Genomic DNA, 17,574 nt, shown 5'->3' with positions numbered 1-17,574 from the left:
GTAGAAACAAGTTGAACGTGCACTTACTGCCATAATCACCATATCCATAGTAGTTATTATAAGCAGGGTAGTCATAGCCACCATAACCTCCATAGCCTTGGCTATTGTAGCCATAGTTATAGCTGCCATAGCCTTGATTCCAGTAGTTATTGTATCCTTGGTTCCAGTTCTGGCTTGGGGCTGAAAGATTTTACAATGTACATTTTAATCAACTGAAAAAAAAAAAAAAATTTAATCCATCAAAAACGTCAAAAAGGCACACTACCTCCTGCACCAGTCCCTCCTCCTCTCCCACGGCCTCTGCCTGCAAATGTACCTCGACTTACTCCCCACTGCTGCTGCTGTTGATAGACCTCCTTCGACATGGCCACCTTGATCTCACACTGCCAAATAAAATAAGAGTTTAGCCTTTGCCCATAATCATGTTATGACAACCCTAATAATGTCTGTCGCAAGAAACAATTAGAACCAACATATGGGAACAAACATACTTGCACATACACAATTCACAAATAACGACTAATGGCAGGATCCAAAAAACATCCAAGTAACTGAAATTATAAATACAAGGATCCAAGTTAGTCAACTAAACTGAGCACATTTGAAGTTCTTCAAAGAAATCACTACTATCCAAACCATTTTGAAATTAGTTCCATGAGAATTTAGTGCAGAAAAGTGCAAATCATAAAACAAGTGCTACTGAACTCAATGTCCAAAAGGCCACAGCATTGGATGTTAACTATTAGAATGGAGTTGCTAGCGTGCTTCAGTGTTCACGTGCATTTTTATACCAACCTTACAACATGCAATTGAACTGACCAATATCCAATTAAGACGTGCTGCACAGACATATTACCAACATAACATTGGGAATAATTTCAGTATAACAAACATACTTTGCTGAGTCCAACATTATGGAACTTCTTTTCAAGAATTTTTTTTACTGGTTCCTCTTCCTTGAATGTTATGAAACAGAATCCGCGCCTCTTATTTGTTTTGTTGTCCGTGGGAAGTTCTATTGATTCCACCTAAAATGAAAAAGACACCATTGATTTTCCAGGAATCACCTGCCAAAGCAGTACCCATAACTACACCATTGGACATAACAGCAAAACTGGAATACATCTTCCAGGTTCAGTAAGTGGCCACTGAAAAAGCCTTCCAACAATAATTTAAATAATAGCTTCCTTCATCCCCCATCACATAATCAAAGTGGTAACAAATCAACTTGTATTTAATCTCCAATTTATACAATCCTGTATATTAATCTTCCCACTGATTTATCTTTCCTACCCAGCCCCCAACCAATTTCATGGTGTACTAAACTGGTCCAATTTATTTGTGCACCCTCCACCAGCAACAACTTGAACCAATAGCCACACAGGTTCACCCAACAAGAGATAACATATATGTCACTAAATGAAACCTCCAGGATGAGATGTACGTACTTCCCCAAAAGCTCCAAAGTATTCCCTGATCTTCTCCTCAGCCGTATCAGGTGAAAGACCGCCTACAAATATCTTCTTTACTGGTTCCTTTTTCATTGCCTTGGCTTTTTTTGGATCAATTACCTTGCCATTCAATTTATGCTCCTTCTGTTCCATAACCTACATGATAACGGGACAAAAATATACAAAACATCACTTAGCAGATAAATACAAAAACTTGATTTCATTAAGCAGTTTTCTTCTGAACCCACTTTTTTTTTTAAGCCCATGGTTTTATGATCAAATACCTTATCCACACTGTCAGCCTCTTTAAACAGGACGAATCCAAATCCTCTTGAACGCCCTGTAATGGGATCCAACTTTAATGTGCAATCTACCACCTCTCCAAATTTAGAGAAATAGTCCTTCAGATCTTTCTTTGTGGTATCCCAGCTGAGGCCACCCACAAACATTTTTCTGCAGAAACAGTGAAGTATATATACACATCAGTAGCCAAATCAAAACTTAAGCTGCCTCATACAGTAACCATGTTTCCCTGGTGCGCCTCCATCAAGAATGCATGCAGAAAGCTATTTGGCGGACACACATTAGGCAATTTTATTTTCAAATCAACAATGTAGTAGATGCACAAGTAACATTAAACTTAAGCAATTGGTTAGCAAGATTAGGGCCTTGCAAATTTACTTTGTATTTCTCCAAAACAATCAAAATAAGTCAAGGCAATGTCCATGACACCGAACTCCAGCTAAGCGTCTTAGAATTCTCATAATGAAGTCTCCAATCATTCTGGCATTCAATATTGGACAATTTATTTGGCTCAGGGCTTTCAAGATCAATTCTAAGAAAATGGCACTTAAAACATCATCCCCGGCAATGAGTAAGAATTACCTAGTTAAAAAAAGACTATCTCTCAATCAGTCAACGAAAGTTAGGACAGTACACTGGAGCATTCTATGTACTGCACATTTAAGATACTACATAGTGCAATTTTCAAATGAAGTTGGTTTTCTTGCTTGAAGACAATTTTGTTTGGATTAAATGTTGGGATCAGTGGCAAGTGCAATGCTATATCAACCCAGGTGTATACTTGTGCTGGAGGCAATTCCAATTGGAAGACACCGGTGATGACAAAGCTAAGCAAAATTAAAATGAACAAGGGCTTAAAGAATTGGGCAAGAATTCTGTTCCTACATGTAGCAAAAATACTAACAGATTAAATGTTTGCAATGGATAGCTCTACTATAGATTCCTGCAACCTCCAATACAATTTATACAGGTAGTGTCTTCTTCCTAGGCTTGGCAGCAATACTGGAAAATTGCACTTGCAAAGAAAACAGCAAATGTGATTGTACATCCAGAGGGCACACTATTTTTCTGCTAAAAATGCTTGCCCTGGCCACAAACTGTTCTTAATATAGGCGTTGGGGTGAGAAATCTGTATGAGTGGACATACCATCCTAAAATTGATGTGTTGCTGGGCAAGATACGACAGGCAAGTGTACCGTGCCCAGATCACTGCTCTTTACATGCAAACTGCCTATTTGGCCACAACCAATTCCAACCCTGACTTTAAACATTCAGACTTTAAAAGATCCAAGGATCAGGAGTTGAAACACTGCATATTGAAACAGGACCAATTGCAACATGCTAACTGCCACCCTGTCCAAGCAAAAATAACTCGCCATGCACCAAGGATATGACCAATATTTCAGATCTGTATGTACCAATGCGGTTCATACTTTCCTAGTAACTCATTCGGAGGCTTGAGGATAGCCTAGGGATCAGAATTTTTCTTCAACATAGACATTGAATTGGGTGCTCCCAAACACAACACTAAAGAGATCCTAATGGAAAAGACATTTTGAAAAAATGAATGCAGAGCTTCAGGACAATCGGCACACTAGGCAGACCAAAGGATGCCACTGTTGATTGATGTGCACAGATCAATAAAGGCAACTTTTAAGGACCTCCCAAAAAGCAGGCTGTGTCTCTTTCTCCAAAACCAGATTTAAGGATCACAACTGTCCAAATAATTGACCTGCTTGAATATTTAAGGAAATCATTTCATGTTCATGCATGAAAGATTAAGATTACTGAGCACAGCAAGTAAAAATCAAGCCACTAGCCCAAAGGCAATCATACATCAAATTAAATATTGCAGCAATTTATTAGTTACAGGTATGATTCCTGGGTATTTATTACAGGATAAATAGTAAACATTCACTGGTGTCTGCAACCTGAATATTTTAAATCCGTACAATTATCTGCTGCCAAAATGGCAAAGTTAATGCTGTGTACAAAAATCATGACAAGTTGTCTCAATGACAGAACCACTTTTAAAAATCAAACATGAATCAAATGGTCCAATTTATCCTGCGCTACAAAATAAAACCACATTAACTGAACAAATCAAACGAAAAAGCACAGCATCACCCAAGTTTGTTGACAGAACATTTAAGTGCCGAAAATTACAATCACGGTAAATCAAAAGCCACTCCATTCTCCACCCTTTTACAATTCTAAAAATCAAATTAAAAAATTCCTCGACAACGGCATACATGATCAATTGAGACAATGAAATAATGCAGGATTTTCAAAAGCTGGATCCACTCCTACCTTGTAACAAACCCGTTAAATATGCCTAACCGCGGGAAAGGGGGGCCACATGGGAGGGGAATCTTAACCGGAAATCTGCACCATCATACGTGGAGTAATTTTAATCTCCCCAGCGCCGGTTACCCAACAGACGTGAACATGACCCCAGGATTTCTAAACATAAATGGGATAATGGGGCTGGAAAAGCGACGGTTCCGCAACTCCCTCCCCCATCCTCCCGCCACTAACTCAATGAGCCTCTCTCCAGTTCTCCATACTCTCCTTAACATGCGGCACCGCTTTACAATGAAAACCAACCACCTTCCGGTAGAAGGACCAGGTTTCATTGTCGAGACAAAAAAAGGTACTGAAAAGCGCATTTGCAAAGTTTTTGAAAGGGGCCGCAGTCGATTTATGGATGTTTTTTTAAAAAAAGGCGTACAATGCAATTTTAAACCTCTTCCCTCCCATCGATTACTAGCCGCCATAAAAGGTTGGGGGGGGTGGGGAGATGAAAAATCGAAATGCAAGCCCCCCAAAAAACAGCCTCAAGGACATTGTAGCCCTTCGATATCCCGCCTTCCCGTCCCCGACAGTACCCAACGTGCGCACCGCCCTCGGGGGGGGGGGGGGAAAGAGAGAAGAACACCGCCAACCCGGCCTCTATATAGTTAGCAAGCGGATTTAATAGGCCCCGCGGTTCCTCACCCTTCGTCCTCCTCCGTTTTACTGGCGTCGATCTTGGCCCCTTCAGTCTCGGTGACTGCGCCCGACCCGTCGCCGCCCTCGTTCGCCTTGGCCTCCATCTCCGAATCGGGAAGACCCGCCGCCCCCGTCTCGCCGGCCGCCGCCATCTCCTCCTGCAGGCCTTGTCCAGCAGCCTCGGCCTCCACCTCGGAGAACTGCACCGCCTCCGACATATCGCTCCGGCCGCACACTCAAAAAGAAGGACCGGGAAGCCGCTGCACCGCCCTGGTCAAAAGGAAAAGAGACACGGCCGACTCACCAAGTAAAGGAGCCCCGCCCGCGCGCGGTACCACCTCCCGCTTCTTTAAAAAAAAATCAACCTGGCTGTTTTATTTTTTTCAAAAAAGTAAACCCGGCGGGAGCTCCGGTGGCGAGTCAAGTATCTCTGCCCACGCCTTAGACACAGGGCTAGAGAGGGAGAGCTACCGCGCACGCTCTTCTCTTTAAATAATGGTGTCCTCACAAAATGGCCGCCGCGGCCGGGACCAAGGCCCAGGATCGATCACGTGATCTCGGGGCGGCAACCAACCGCGGCTCAGGACGAGCCGACGCAGGCGCCGTGGTGGGGGAGGGAAGAACTGGAATGTTACCAAAGAGAGTCGATTGAGCCGGCGCAGCGGACAAGAGATAACCGCGCTGCCGGAAGCAAACAGCGGGAGGAATAGAGTGGCCATTGTGATGTCATGCGTGGAGGAGAGGAGTCCTCCTTTACACGTGGGGTGCTGGCTTTGCCGACTCAATTGCGACAAAACCATCACCAGTGGATATCGGGCAGTATTGAGAAGTCCAGTTCGTGCATTGCCCGCAAATCTCAATATGTCTTTCACCAGTTATAAAGTTGGGAGTTGCTTACACTGGAATTTATTTTTCAGATTACAACGAAATGCTATTTATTTCTGTCATTGGCCCTCCCCAACTTAGAATGCAACAAGATGCTGCTTGGTAAGTGCGTTCATCCTGTCTTGTAGCTCATGTCACGTAGCTGATTGCTACCTTGTAACTCATGGTGTAACCAGTTGTTACAATGTACAAAGATATTTGACCCCTATTCAAGCACTGGATCACTGTTATGTGCGGTGCCCGATCATCGCACTGTGTTTGCTTTGGGTGTTCTACCAGAGAAACGCAGTAGTTATGTTTATTTGTGCACGCAATAGTTTTCATTTGTTCTTGGGATGCAGCAATGTTGGCAAGTCGACATCAGTTACCCATAAGACGGTTTTGCGTTCGAGCCTCACTCCAGGACACGAACACTAAAATCAAGGCTCACACTTCAGTGAAATGCTGCAAGTGTCGGAGGTGCAGTCTTTTGGATGAGATATTAAAACATCTAGCATGATGCCATAGTGGTTTGCACTGCTGCCTCACAGGAATCCGGGTTCAATTCCGACCGCGGATGACTGTGTGGCGTTTGCACCTTCTGTTGTGTGGGGGTCCTCCACAGTCCAGAGATGTGCAGGCTAGGTGGTTTGGTATACTAAGTTGCCCCTTAGGGTGCGGTTGCAGGAATTGTCTTTCGAAGGGTCAGTGCAGATTCGATGAGTCGAATGGCCTCCTGCATTGTAGGGATTCTATGAGTTGCCCTCTCAGGTGGACCATTTCAAAGAAGCGTAGGAGTGTTAATCCCTGCTGACCCGGCCAGCATTTATCCTTCAATCAACAACACAAAAGCAGGTCATTATGACATTGCTATTTGTGGAAGACTGCTGTGCTCAAATTAGTTGCCATGTTCCCTACATTATAAGAACAACTACACTTCATTGGCTGCAAAGTGCTTTGAGATCTCTGGTACTTGTGAACGGCACCATCTAAATGCAAGAGGTCAGGAGCCGAGTGATCCTGGCGGAACCCAAAGCCGAATGTCAGTGAGCAGGTTATTGCTGAGTAAATGTTGCTTGATAGCGCTTTTGTTGACCCCTTCCATGACTTTACTGATCGAGAGTAGACTGATGGAGCGGTAATTGGCAGGGTTGGATTTGCCCTGTTTCTTGTGTACAGGACATACCTGGGCAATATTCCACATTGCCAAGTAGATGTCAATGTTGTAGTTGTGCTGGAACAGTTTGGCTAGGGGTACGGAAAATTCTGTAGTACATCTTCGGTGCCATTTCTGGAATATTGTCAGGGCCCATAACCTTTGTGGTGCCCAGTGCCTTCGGTTGTAATAATTTCTCTCTGACATCCCTGTTCCCCTTCGTATCTTGAAAACTTTAATCAAATTCCAAGGAATGCAAATTTGTGTAATTTCTCCTTTTAATTTACAGCTTGGAGTCCAGGTATAATTCTGTAAATCTACGCTCCACTCCCTCCAGTGCCAACATATCCTTCCTAAGGTGTAGTGTCAAAAACTGCTGACCGTACTACCAAGCTTTATATAGCCGGAACACCACTTCTGCCCCATTGTATTCTATTCGTCTTCTTCCTGTTCATGGCATTTTAATGATCTATATATCTGTATCCCTAGTATTTCTAGCTTTTCACTTTTTTAGGTCCTGGGTAGATGACATAACTTTCTTTATATTGAGATGCATTTGCCACAGATTGTAATTCAATTAATCTGTTAAACTCTCTTATATTTTGGTACTTCCATCTGTACTGCTTTTTAAAAAAAATAAATATTTTATTAAAAATTTTTGGTCAACCAACACAGTACATTGTGCATCCTTTACACAATATTATAACAACACAAATAACAATGACCTATTTTATAAACAAAAAATGAATAAATAATAAATAACAAAAATGAAAACTAACCCTAATTGGCAACTGCCTTATCACAAGTAACACTCTCCAAAAATATAATTTAACAGTCCAATATATAATTATCTGTCGCAACGACCTATACATATTATACAGTATATATTAACAACCCTGAGAGTCCTTCTGGTTCCTCTCCCCCCCCCGGCCTCCGATCCTGGGCTGCTGCTGCTGCCTTCTTTTTTCCATTCCATCTATCTTTCTGCGAGGTATTCGACGAACGGTTGCCACCGCCTGGTGAACCCTTGAGCCGACCCCCTTAGAACAAACTTAATCCGCTCTAGCTTTATTAACCCTGCCATGTCATTTATCCAGGTCTCCACCCCCGGGGGCTTGGCTTCTTTCCACATTAACAATATCCTGCGCCGGGCTACTAGGGACGCAAAGGCCACAACATCGGCCTCTCTCGCCTCCTGCACTCCTGGCTCTTGTGCAACCCCAAATATAGCCAACCCCCAGCTTGGTTCGACCCGGACCCCCACTACTTTTGAAAGCACCTTTGTCACCCCCATCCAAAACCCCTGTAGTGCCGGGCATGACCAAAACATATGGGTATGATTCGCTGGGCTTCTCGAGCACCTCGCACACCTATCCTCCACCCCAAAAAATTTACTGAGCCGTGCTCTAGTCATATGCGCCCTGTGTAATACCTTAAACTGAATCAGGCTTAGCCTGGCACACGAGGACGACGAGTTTACCCTGCTTAGGGCATCTGCCCACAGCCCCTCCTCGATCTCCCCCAGCTCTTCTTCCCATTTCCCTTTTAGTTCATCTACCATAGTCTCCCCTTCGTCCCTCATTTCCCTATATATATCTGACACCTTACCATCCCCCACCCATGTCTTTGAGATCAGTCTGTCCTGCACCTCTTGTGTCGGGAGCTGCGGGAATTCCCTCACCTGTTGTCTCGCAAAAGCCCTCAGTTGCATATACCTGAATGCATTCCCTTGGGGCAACCCATATTTCTCGGTCAGCGCTCCCGGACTCGCGAACTTCCCATTCACAAACAGATCTTTCAGTTGCGTTATTCCTGCTCTTTGCCACATTCCATATCCCCCATCCATTCCCCCGGGGCAAACCTATGGTTGTTTCTTATCGGGGACCCCCCCAAGGCTCCAGTCTTTCCCCTATGCCGACTCCACTGTCCCCAAATCTTCAGTGTAGCCACCACCGCCGGGCTTGTGGTGTAGTTCCTCGGTGAGAACGGCAATTGGGCTGTCACCATAGCCTGTAGGCTAGTCCCCCTACAGGACGCCCTCTCTAATCTCTTCCACGCAGCTCCCTCCTCCTCTCCCATCCACTTACTCACCATTGAAATATTAGCGGCCCAATAATACTCACTTAGGCTCGGTAGTGCCAGCCCCCCCCCCCCAATCCCTGCTACGCTGTAAGAATCCCTTCCTCACTCTCGGGGTCTTCCCGGCCCACACAAAACCCATGATGCTCTTTTCAATCCCTTTTAAAAAAGCCATCGTGATCACCACCGGGAGGCACTGAAACACAAAGAGGAATCTCGGGAGGACCACCATCTTAACCGCCTGCACCCTCCCTGCCAGTGACAGGGATACCATATCCCATCTCTTAAAATCCTCCTCCATTTGTTCCACCAACCGCGTTAAATTTAACCTATGCAATGTGCCCCAATTCTTGGCTATCTGGATCCCCAGGTAACGAAAGTCCCCTGTTACCTTCCTCAACGGTAGGTCCTCTATTTCTCTACTCTGCTCCCCTGGATGCACCACAAACAACTCACTTTTCCCCATGTTCAATTTATACCCTGAAAAATCCCCAAACTCCCCAAGTATCCGCATTATTTCTGGCATCCCCTCCGCCGGGTCTGCCACGTATAGTAGCAAATCGTCCGCATACAAAGATACCCGGTGTTCTTCTCCTCCTCTAAGTACTCCCCTCCACTTCTTGGAACCCCTCAACGCTATCGACAGGGGCTCAATCGCCAGTGCAAACAATAATGGGGACAGAGGGCATCCCTGCCTTGTCCCTCTATGGAGCCGAAAATATGCAGATCCCCGTCCATTCGTGACCACGCTCGCCATCGGGGCCCTATACAACAGCTGCACCCATCTAACATACCCCTCTCCAAAACCAAATCTCCTCAACACCTCCCACAAATAATCCCACTCCACTCTATCAAATGCTTTCTCGGCATCCATCGCCACTACTATCTCCGTTTCCCCCTCTGGTGGGGCCATCATCATTACCCCTAACAGCCTCTGTATATTCGTGTTCAGCTGTCTCCCCTTCACAAACCCAGTTTGGTCCTCGTGGACCACCCCCGGGACACATTCCTCTATTCTCATTGCCATTACCTTGGCCAGGATCTTGGCATCTACATTTAGGAGGGAAATAGGTCTATAGGACCCGCATTGTAGCGGGTCCTTTTCCTTCTTTAAGAGAAGCGATATCGTTGCTTCAGACATAGTCGGGGGCAGTTGTCCCCTTTCCTTTGCCTCGTTAAAGGTCCTCGTAAATACCGGGGCGAGCAAGTCCACATATTTTCTATAGAATTCGACTGGGAATCCATCCGGTCCCGGGGCCTTTCCCGCCTGCATGCTCCTAATTCCTTTCACCACTTCTTCTACCTCGATCTGTGCTCCCAGTCCCACCCTTTCCTGCTCTTCCACCTTGGGAAATTCCAGCCGATCCAAGAAGCCATTCATTCTCTCCCTCTCATCCGGGGGTTGAGCTTCATATAATTTTTTATAAAATGTCTTGAACACTCCATTCACTCTCTCCACTCCCCGCTCCATCTCTCCTTCCTCATCCCTCACTCCCCCTATTTCCCTCGCTGCTCCCCTTTTCCTCAATTGGTGTGCCAGCAACCTGCTCGCCTTCTCCCCATATTCGTACTGTACACCCTGTGCCTTCCTCCATTGTGCCTCTGCAGTGCCCGTAGTCAACAAGTCAAATTCTACATGTAGCCTTTGCCTTTCCCTGTACAGTCCCTCCTCCGGTGCTTCCGCATATTGTCTGTCCACCCTCAAAAGTTCTTGCAGCAACCGCTCCCGTTCCTTACTCTCCTGCTTCCCTTTATGTGCCCTTATTGATATCAGCTCCCCTCGAACCACCGCCTTCAACGCCTCCCAGACCACTCCCACCTGGACCTCCCCATTATCATTGAGTTCCAAGTACTTTTCAATGCACCCCCTCACCCTTAGACACACCCCCTCATCTGCCATTAGTCCCATGTCCATTCTCCAGGGTGGGCGCCCTCCTGTTTCCTCCCCTATCTCCAAGTCTACCCAGTGTGGAGCGTGATCCGAAATGGCTATAGCCGTATACTCCGTTCCCCTCACCTTCGGGATCAACGCCCTTCCCAGCACAAAAAAGTCTATTCGCGAGTAGACTTTATGGACATAGGAGAAAAACGAGAACTCCTTACTCCTAGGTCTGCTAAATCTCCACGGGTCTACACCTCCCATCTGCTCCATAAAATCTTTAAGTACCTTGGCTGCTGCCGGCCTCCTTCCAGTCCTGGACTTCGACCTATCCAGCCCTGGTTCCAACACCGTATTAAAATCTCCCCCCATTATCAGCTTTCCCATCTCTAGGTCCGGAATGCGTCCTAGCATCCGCCTCATAAAATTGGCATCATCCCAGTTCGGGGCATATACGTTTACCAAAACCACCGTCTCCCCCTGTAGTTTGCCACTCACCATCACGTATCTGCCCCCGTTATCCGCCACTATAGTCTTTGCCTCGAACATTACCCGCTTCCCCACTAATATAGCCACCCCCCTGTTTTTCGCATCTAGCCCCGAATGGAACACCTGCCCCACCCATCCTTTGCGTAGCCTAACCTGGCCTATCAGTTTCAGGTGCGTTTCCTGTAACATAACCACATCTGCCTTAAGTTTCTTAAGGTGTGCGAGTACCCGTGCCCTCTTTATCGGCCTGTTCAGCCCTCTCACGTTCCACGTGATCAGCCGGGTTGGGGGGCTTCCTACCCCCCCCCTTGTCGATTAGCCATCCCCTTTTTCCAGCTCCTCACCCGGTTCCCACGCAGCTGTATCTCCCCCAGGCAGTGCCCCCCCGCCCATCCCCTCCCATACCAGCTCCCCCCTCTCCCCAGCAGCAGCAACCCAGTAATTCCCCCCTCCCACCCCCCCCCCCCCCCCCCCCGCTAGATCCCCCGCTGGCGTAATTACTCCCCCCATGTTGCTCCCAGAAGTCAGCAAACTCTGGCCGACCTCGGCTTCCCCCCCGTGACCTCGGCTCGCACCGTGTGACGCCCCCTCCTTCCTGCTTCTCTATTCCCGCCATGATTATCATAGCGCGGGAACCAAGCCCGCGCTTCTCCCTTGGCCCCGCCCCCAATGGCCAACGCCCCATCTCCCCTCCTCCCCCCATCACCACCTGTGGAAGAGAGAAAAGTTACCACATCGCAGGATTAGTACATAAAACTCCTCTTTCCCCCCTTTTTAACCCCCCTCTTTGCCCCCCACATTCGCCCCACCACTTTGTTCAAACATTCTTTTTAATAACCCGCTCATTCCAGTTTTTCTTCCACAATAAAAGTCCACGCTTCATCCGCCGTCTCAAAGTAGTGGTGCCTCCCTCGATATGTGACCCACAGTCTTGCCGGTTGCAGCATTCCAAATTTTATCTTCTTTTTATGAAGCACCGCCTTGGACCGATTAAAGCTCGCCCTCCTTCTCGCCACCTCCGCACTCCAGTCTTGATAAACGCGGATCACCGCGTTCTCCCATTTACTGCTCCGAGTTTTCTTTGCCCATCTAAGGACCATTTCTCTATCCTTAAAACGGAGGAATCTCACCACTATGGCTCTGGGAATTTCTCCTGCTCTCGGCCCTCGCGCCATCACTCGGTATGCTCCCTCCACCTCCAACGGACCCGCCGGGGCCTCCGCTCCCATTAACGAGTGCAGCATCGTGCTCACATATGCCCCGACGTCCGCTCCCTCCACACCTTCAGGAAGACCAAGAATCCTCAGGTTGTTCCTCCTTGCGTTGTTCTCCAGTGCCTCCAACCTTTCCACACATCGTTTCTGATGTGCCTCATGCGTCTCCGTCTTCACCACCAGGCCCTGTATGTCGTCCTCATTCTCGGCTGCCTTTGCCTTCACGACCCGAAGCTCCCGCTCCTGGGTCTTTTGTTCCTCCTTTAGCCCATCGATCGCCTGTAGTATCGGGGCCAACAGCTCTTTCTTCATTTCCTTTTTGAGCTCTTCCACACAGCATTTCAAGAACTCTTGTTGTTCAGGGCCCCATGTTAAACTGCCACCTTCCGACGCCATCTTGGTTTTTGCTTGCCTTCCTTGCCGCTGTTCTAAAGGATCCACTGCAATCCGGCCACTTTCTCCTTTTTTCATCCGTATCCAGGGGGGATTCCCTTCTGGTTTACCGCACAGTGTTTTTAGCCGTCAAAATTGCCGTTGGGGCTCCTATCAAGAGCCCAAAAGTCCGTTTCACCGGGAGCTGCCGAAACGTGCGACTCAGCTGGTCATCGCCGCACCCGGAAGTCCCATCTGTACTGCTTAAATGCAGCTTATCTTCGTGTCAACAGCAAATTTGGATATGTGGTTTTCTATTCCATCATCTCGGTCATTTGTGCATAGATGTTTGCGGCACATCACTAGTCGCATCTTGCTAGTTAGTCTACCTGCCCATTATCCCTATGCTGCCTCCAGTTACTCAACCAATCTGCTAACTAGATCAATGATTTGCCTTTAGTTCCGTGAGCTTGAACTTTATTCATCAGTCTTTTATGAGGGACATTATCAAATGCCTCCTGGAAGTCCATTTCATGAATTCCATGGCCAAATGTTACCAAAATGCTTAGGATTGTTTAGCATGCTGCTTTTTGGTAATTAGTATGCAGGTAGCCTTCTGTTGTCCTTCATTGAGGTGACGTCCATTCTAGGGAGCACCTGGTATGCTGCTTTTAGTGGGTTTCCTGGCTTGATGATAGAGGAGTGAAGAATATGCTGGTCAGAACTATTACCATACGGTGGTATATAATTGCTGCTGCTAGCTCAGAGCTCCCGATGGATGCTCAGTTTGAATTTCTCGATCTGCCCTTAGCAGAGCATTAAAGCTGTATCACAAAATGGATGATATGCTCACCTTTCATGAAGACTGAAGTATCTGCCCTTACCAATAGTCTTGTGAATAAACAGGTAGATTAGACATGCCTGCGACAAGTAGGTTAACAAGGACATGGTGAAGAAAGTTGCACTTTCACGCTGCCTTCCTTCAACATAGTAGGAGTAGATCATTCTACCCCTCAAACCTCCTCCACCATTCAATATGGGCAGGATGATCTTGTGCCCTTACTTGCCTATTCACTTCCCATACCCCTTGATTCACTGAGAGAGAAAAATTGTCTATTTCAACCTTGATGACACCCAGCGATGGGGTAGAGAATTCATAAAAGTAGAATGGGAAAGGTAGCCAAGAGAAATTAGAGATAGTAGTCGATCCAAGGAAGAAGCATACAAATTGGTCAGTAAAAACAACAGATCTGAGGATTGGGAGCAGTTTAGAATTCAGCAGAGAAGGACTAAGGGATTGATTACGAAGGGGAAAATAGAGCACGAGAGTAAGCTTGCAGGAAACATAAAAGCTGAGTGTAAAAGTTTCTATAGGTAAGTGAAGAGAAAAAGATTGGTGATGACAAATGTAGGTCCCGTCTTCACAAATGATGACGTAAATAAGATATCAGAAATATTGTGGAATCATAGAATTTACAGTGCAGAAGGAGGCCATTTGGCTCATTGAGTCTGCACCAGCCCTTGTAAAGAGCCCTGTACTTGAGCCCACACCTCCACCCTATCCCTGTAACCCAGTAACCACACCTAACCTTTTTGGACACTAAGGGCAATTTAGCATGGCCAATCCACCTAACCCGTGCTTCTTTGGACTGGGAAGAAACCGGAGCACCCAGAGCAAACCCACACAGACTCGGGGAAAAGGTGCAGACTCCGCACAGACAGTGACCCAAGGCGGGAATCGAACCTGGGACCCTAGAGCTGTGAAGCAACAGTGCTAACCACTGTACTACCGTACTGTGCAGGGTTTACTGAAAGGGAGGAACTGAAGGAGATCAATACCAGTGGAGAAATTCCCAGAGCCTGTTCATCTACATCCCAGAGCACTTGAGGAAGTTGATTGAGAAATAGATTCAATAGACTCTGGAACAATTCCTACAGATTGGAGGGTAGCTAATGTAATTCACTTATTTAAAAAGGGAGGTAAAGAGAAAATAGGGAATTATAGACCAGTCAGCCTCACGTAGGTAGAGGGGGAAATGCCAGAGTCTATTATCAAAGATTTTATTGCAGAGCACTTAAAAAAACAGTGGCAGGATCGGACAGAATCAGCATGGATTTATGAAGGGGAAATCATGCTTGACAAATCTTCTGGAATTCTTCGAGGATGTCACTAGTGGAGTTGATGAGGGGGAGCCAGTGGATGTGGTTTAATTGGACTTTCAGAAGACTTTTGACAAAGTCCCGCACAAGAGATTAGCGTGTAAAATTAAATTGCATGTGATTGAGGGTAGTATACTGAGATGGATATAAAACTGGTTGGCAGACAAAAAAAATAAAAGAATAGGAATTAATGGGTCTTTTTCAAATTGGCAGATAATGACTAACGGGATACCGCAGGTATCAGTGCTAAGGACCCAGCTAGTCACAATATATACTATATGAGGAAACAAAATGTAATATCTCCAAATTTGCAGACCACACCAAGTTAGGTGTGAGGCTGATCTGTGAGGAGGATGCAAAGATCCTTCAGTGTGATTTGGACAAGTTGAGTGAGAAGGCAAATGAATGGCAGATGCAGTATAATTTGGATAAATGCAAAGTTACATTAGTAGCAAAAATGGAAAAGCAGACTATTATCTGAATGACCATAAATTAGCAGAGTGGAATGTGCAACGAGATCGGAGTGTCCTCATATACCAGTCTCTGAAGGGAAGCATACAGGTGTAGAAGACGGTAAAGAAGGCAAATGGTATGCTGGCCTTCATTGCTAGAGAATTTGAGTACAAGAGTAGGATGTCTCAGCCACCAAAGCCAGAGGCTGCCCTGCCCCGCCGAAGGCGTAGGAATCTCTGGTTCAGGGGTTGATACATATGAGTTTAATGCAGGACACACTTGCTGATTTCCTGGGGTTTGCTCTACTCTCTTGTGTAAGCGGTCGGCATGCTTCTTTACTCGACAACCCTGTGCCTCCACCACATATGAGACTAGCCCTGGCACCCAGACAGGTCCGCCACCAAAACCCCTTGCCAAAACAAGGTCATCACCATTAAACCATCTGTCCTTTTCTGAGAGTCATGATATTCTTTCTGAAAGGCTTGCCTAGCCTCCATCCTCCCTAATAATAGATTTGGTAACACTAAGTCTAAACAGGTACGCAGGCGTTGATTCATTAGCAATTCTGCAGAATGGTGTAAGACAACAAAAAAACTTACCAATCACAATGGCAATAGCTTATGAGCCTGCTTCTTCATGGGAGCTTTGAATGTCTGCAAGGCTCGCACCACCAACCCTTTTGAGGCAGGATGGTAGGGGACCAACCTAACATGGCGAATGATATGTGAGTTGCCAAAAGTCTGAAATTCTTCAATCGTGAATGCACCAGCGTTGTCTTGACACCAGCACTTCGGGAAGACCTTGGATCCTGAATATCGGCCTCCGTTTTTAAAACATAAATTTCGAGTACCCAATTATTTTGTTCCAATTAAGGGGCAATTTAGCGTGGCCAATTCACCTACCCTGCACATCTTTGGGTTGTGGGGGTGAAGCCCACGCAGAACACGGGGAGAATGTGCAAACTCCACACGGACAGTGACCCAGGGCCGGAATCGAACCTGGGTCCTCAGCGCAGTAGGCAGCAGTGCTAACCACTGCACCACCGTGCCGCCCTTCTAGAACTGATTAGTTGATTAGACAGTTAACAATACATTCTTAATGCTGAATACACTGGAATACAATGGTCAATTCATTATATGAAACAATGACTGGATTCCCACAGTCAAGACACTTTTAACATTTTTACCTCTTAGCTACATACACTCAACTAGCCCCTATAGGAATAAAACTATGAATAAAACAATACTGCGTCAGTTGGTGGAGATATCGGAGATTGAACCCAGGGCGTCTCTGCATAGAACCTTCGCTGTGTGGCTAGCTGTAACTCTTCTGGCCGGGATGGCCTCTACCCATCTAGAGAACTTGTCCACTATTGCCAGGACAGCAGTGTACCTTTGACATGCTGGAAGGGTAATATAATCGACCTGTATAAGCTGGAATAGTCCTGCAGGGGCAGGAGCTCTTAATTGAGGCATTGATGTTCTAGGTCCTGAATTGTTCTTCTGACAGGTGACGCAGCAGTCTGCCACCACCTGGGCATGTTTCTTCAATCCTCGACCCCTCCAGCTTTTCTGGAATCGAGCCAACTTCTGTTGGGGGGGCCAGGTGCCCCCATGAGTGGATCTGTTGGGCCAAAGGGGGCATCAGTGACTGTGGTGCAACTGGTCTGCAGGTCTCTGCTTGTCTCCAAATACCATCTTCACAGAACTTGATACCTGCTTCCATCCATGCCCATTTTTCTTCTCGAGAACACTCACTTTGCATTTTACGTAGGTCTTGTAGCAGGCTGCACACTTCCAGTCTGTAGATTTGTTTTGGTTTCTCTGGAGAATTGCATTGTGAGGTGGCTTCTTTCACTGCCTGGTCTGCAAGGGCATTTCCTTGTGCTTCTGCGGTGTCCTCTTTAGTGTGGGCCTTACATTTCAGAATGTCCACTTCTGTTGGCATTTTTAAGGCTTCTAGTAGGTCCAGTACCTCGTTCCCATTTTGAATAGGTGTTCCTGCGGTGGTGACAAATCCTCTTTTCTTCCATAATTAGCCAAAGTCGTGAGCTACTCCAAAACTGTACCTTGTGTCTGTACAGATGTTAGCTTCGGCTAGGGTCCATAACTCAGCTTATTGGGCTGATGTCCCTGGGGGCAAGCTTCCCTTTGCCATAACGGT

At 46.4% G+C, this 17,574-nt stretch overlaps 1 protein-coding gene across 3 annotated transcripts in view; it reads right to left on the bottom strand.

Annotated features, from left to right (window-relative positions):
* The window catches only part of hnrnpd (heterogeneous nuclear ribonucleoprotein D), a 7,711-nt gene extending 2,511 nt beyond the window's left edge, over positions 1–5,200 (bottom strand). Inside the window, exons 1-6 of one of the 3 annotated variants that reach the window (XR_011940186.1) lie at positions 4,752–5,199; positions 1,736–1,904; positions 1,449–1,607; positions 897–1,028; positions 266–383; positions 28–180 (exon numbers count right to left, since the gene is read on the bottom strand). Coding sequence is in view for 2 of the 3 variants with exons in the window: in XM_072496369.1 (XP_072352470.1) it covers positions 28–180; positions 266–383; positions 897–1,028; positions 1,449–1,607; positions 1,736–1,904; positions 4,752–4,963 (943 nt within the window). In the remaining variant the exon portion in view is untranslated. Of the gene's footprint in view, positions 1–27; positions 181–265; positions 384–896; positions 1,029–1,448; positions 1,608–1,735; positions 1,905–4,751 lie in introns of all 3 variants that reach the window. The other 2 variants (XM_072496369.1, XM_072496368.1) reach the window with 2 other exon arrangements.
* Positions 5,201–17,574: the final 12,374 nt, after the last annotated feature.

Source organism: Scyliorhinus torazame, chromosome 3, assembly GCF_047496885.1.
Source record: "Scyliorhinus torazame isolate Kashiwa2021f chromosome 3, sScyTor2.1, whole genome shotgun sequence".
Taxonomy (NCBI): Eukaryota; Metazoa; Chordata; class Chondrichthyes; order Carcharhiniformes; family Scyliorhinidae; genus Scyliorhinus; species Scyliorhinus torazame.
The sequence above is the reverse complement of the archived record's forward strand: the minus strand, read 5'-3'. Positions and strand labels throughout refer to the sequence as shown.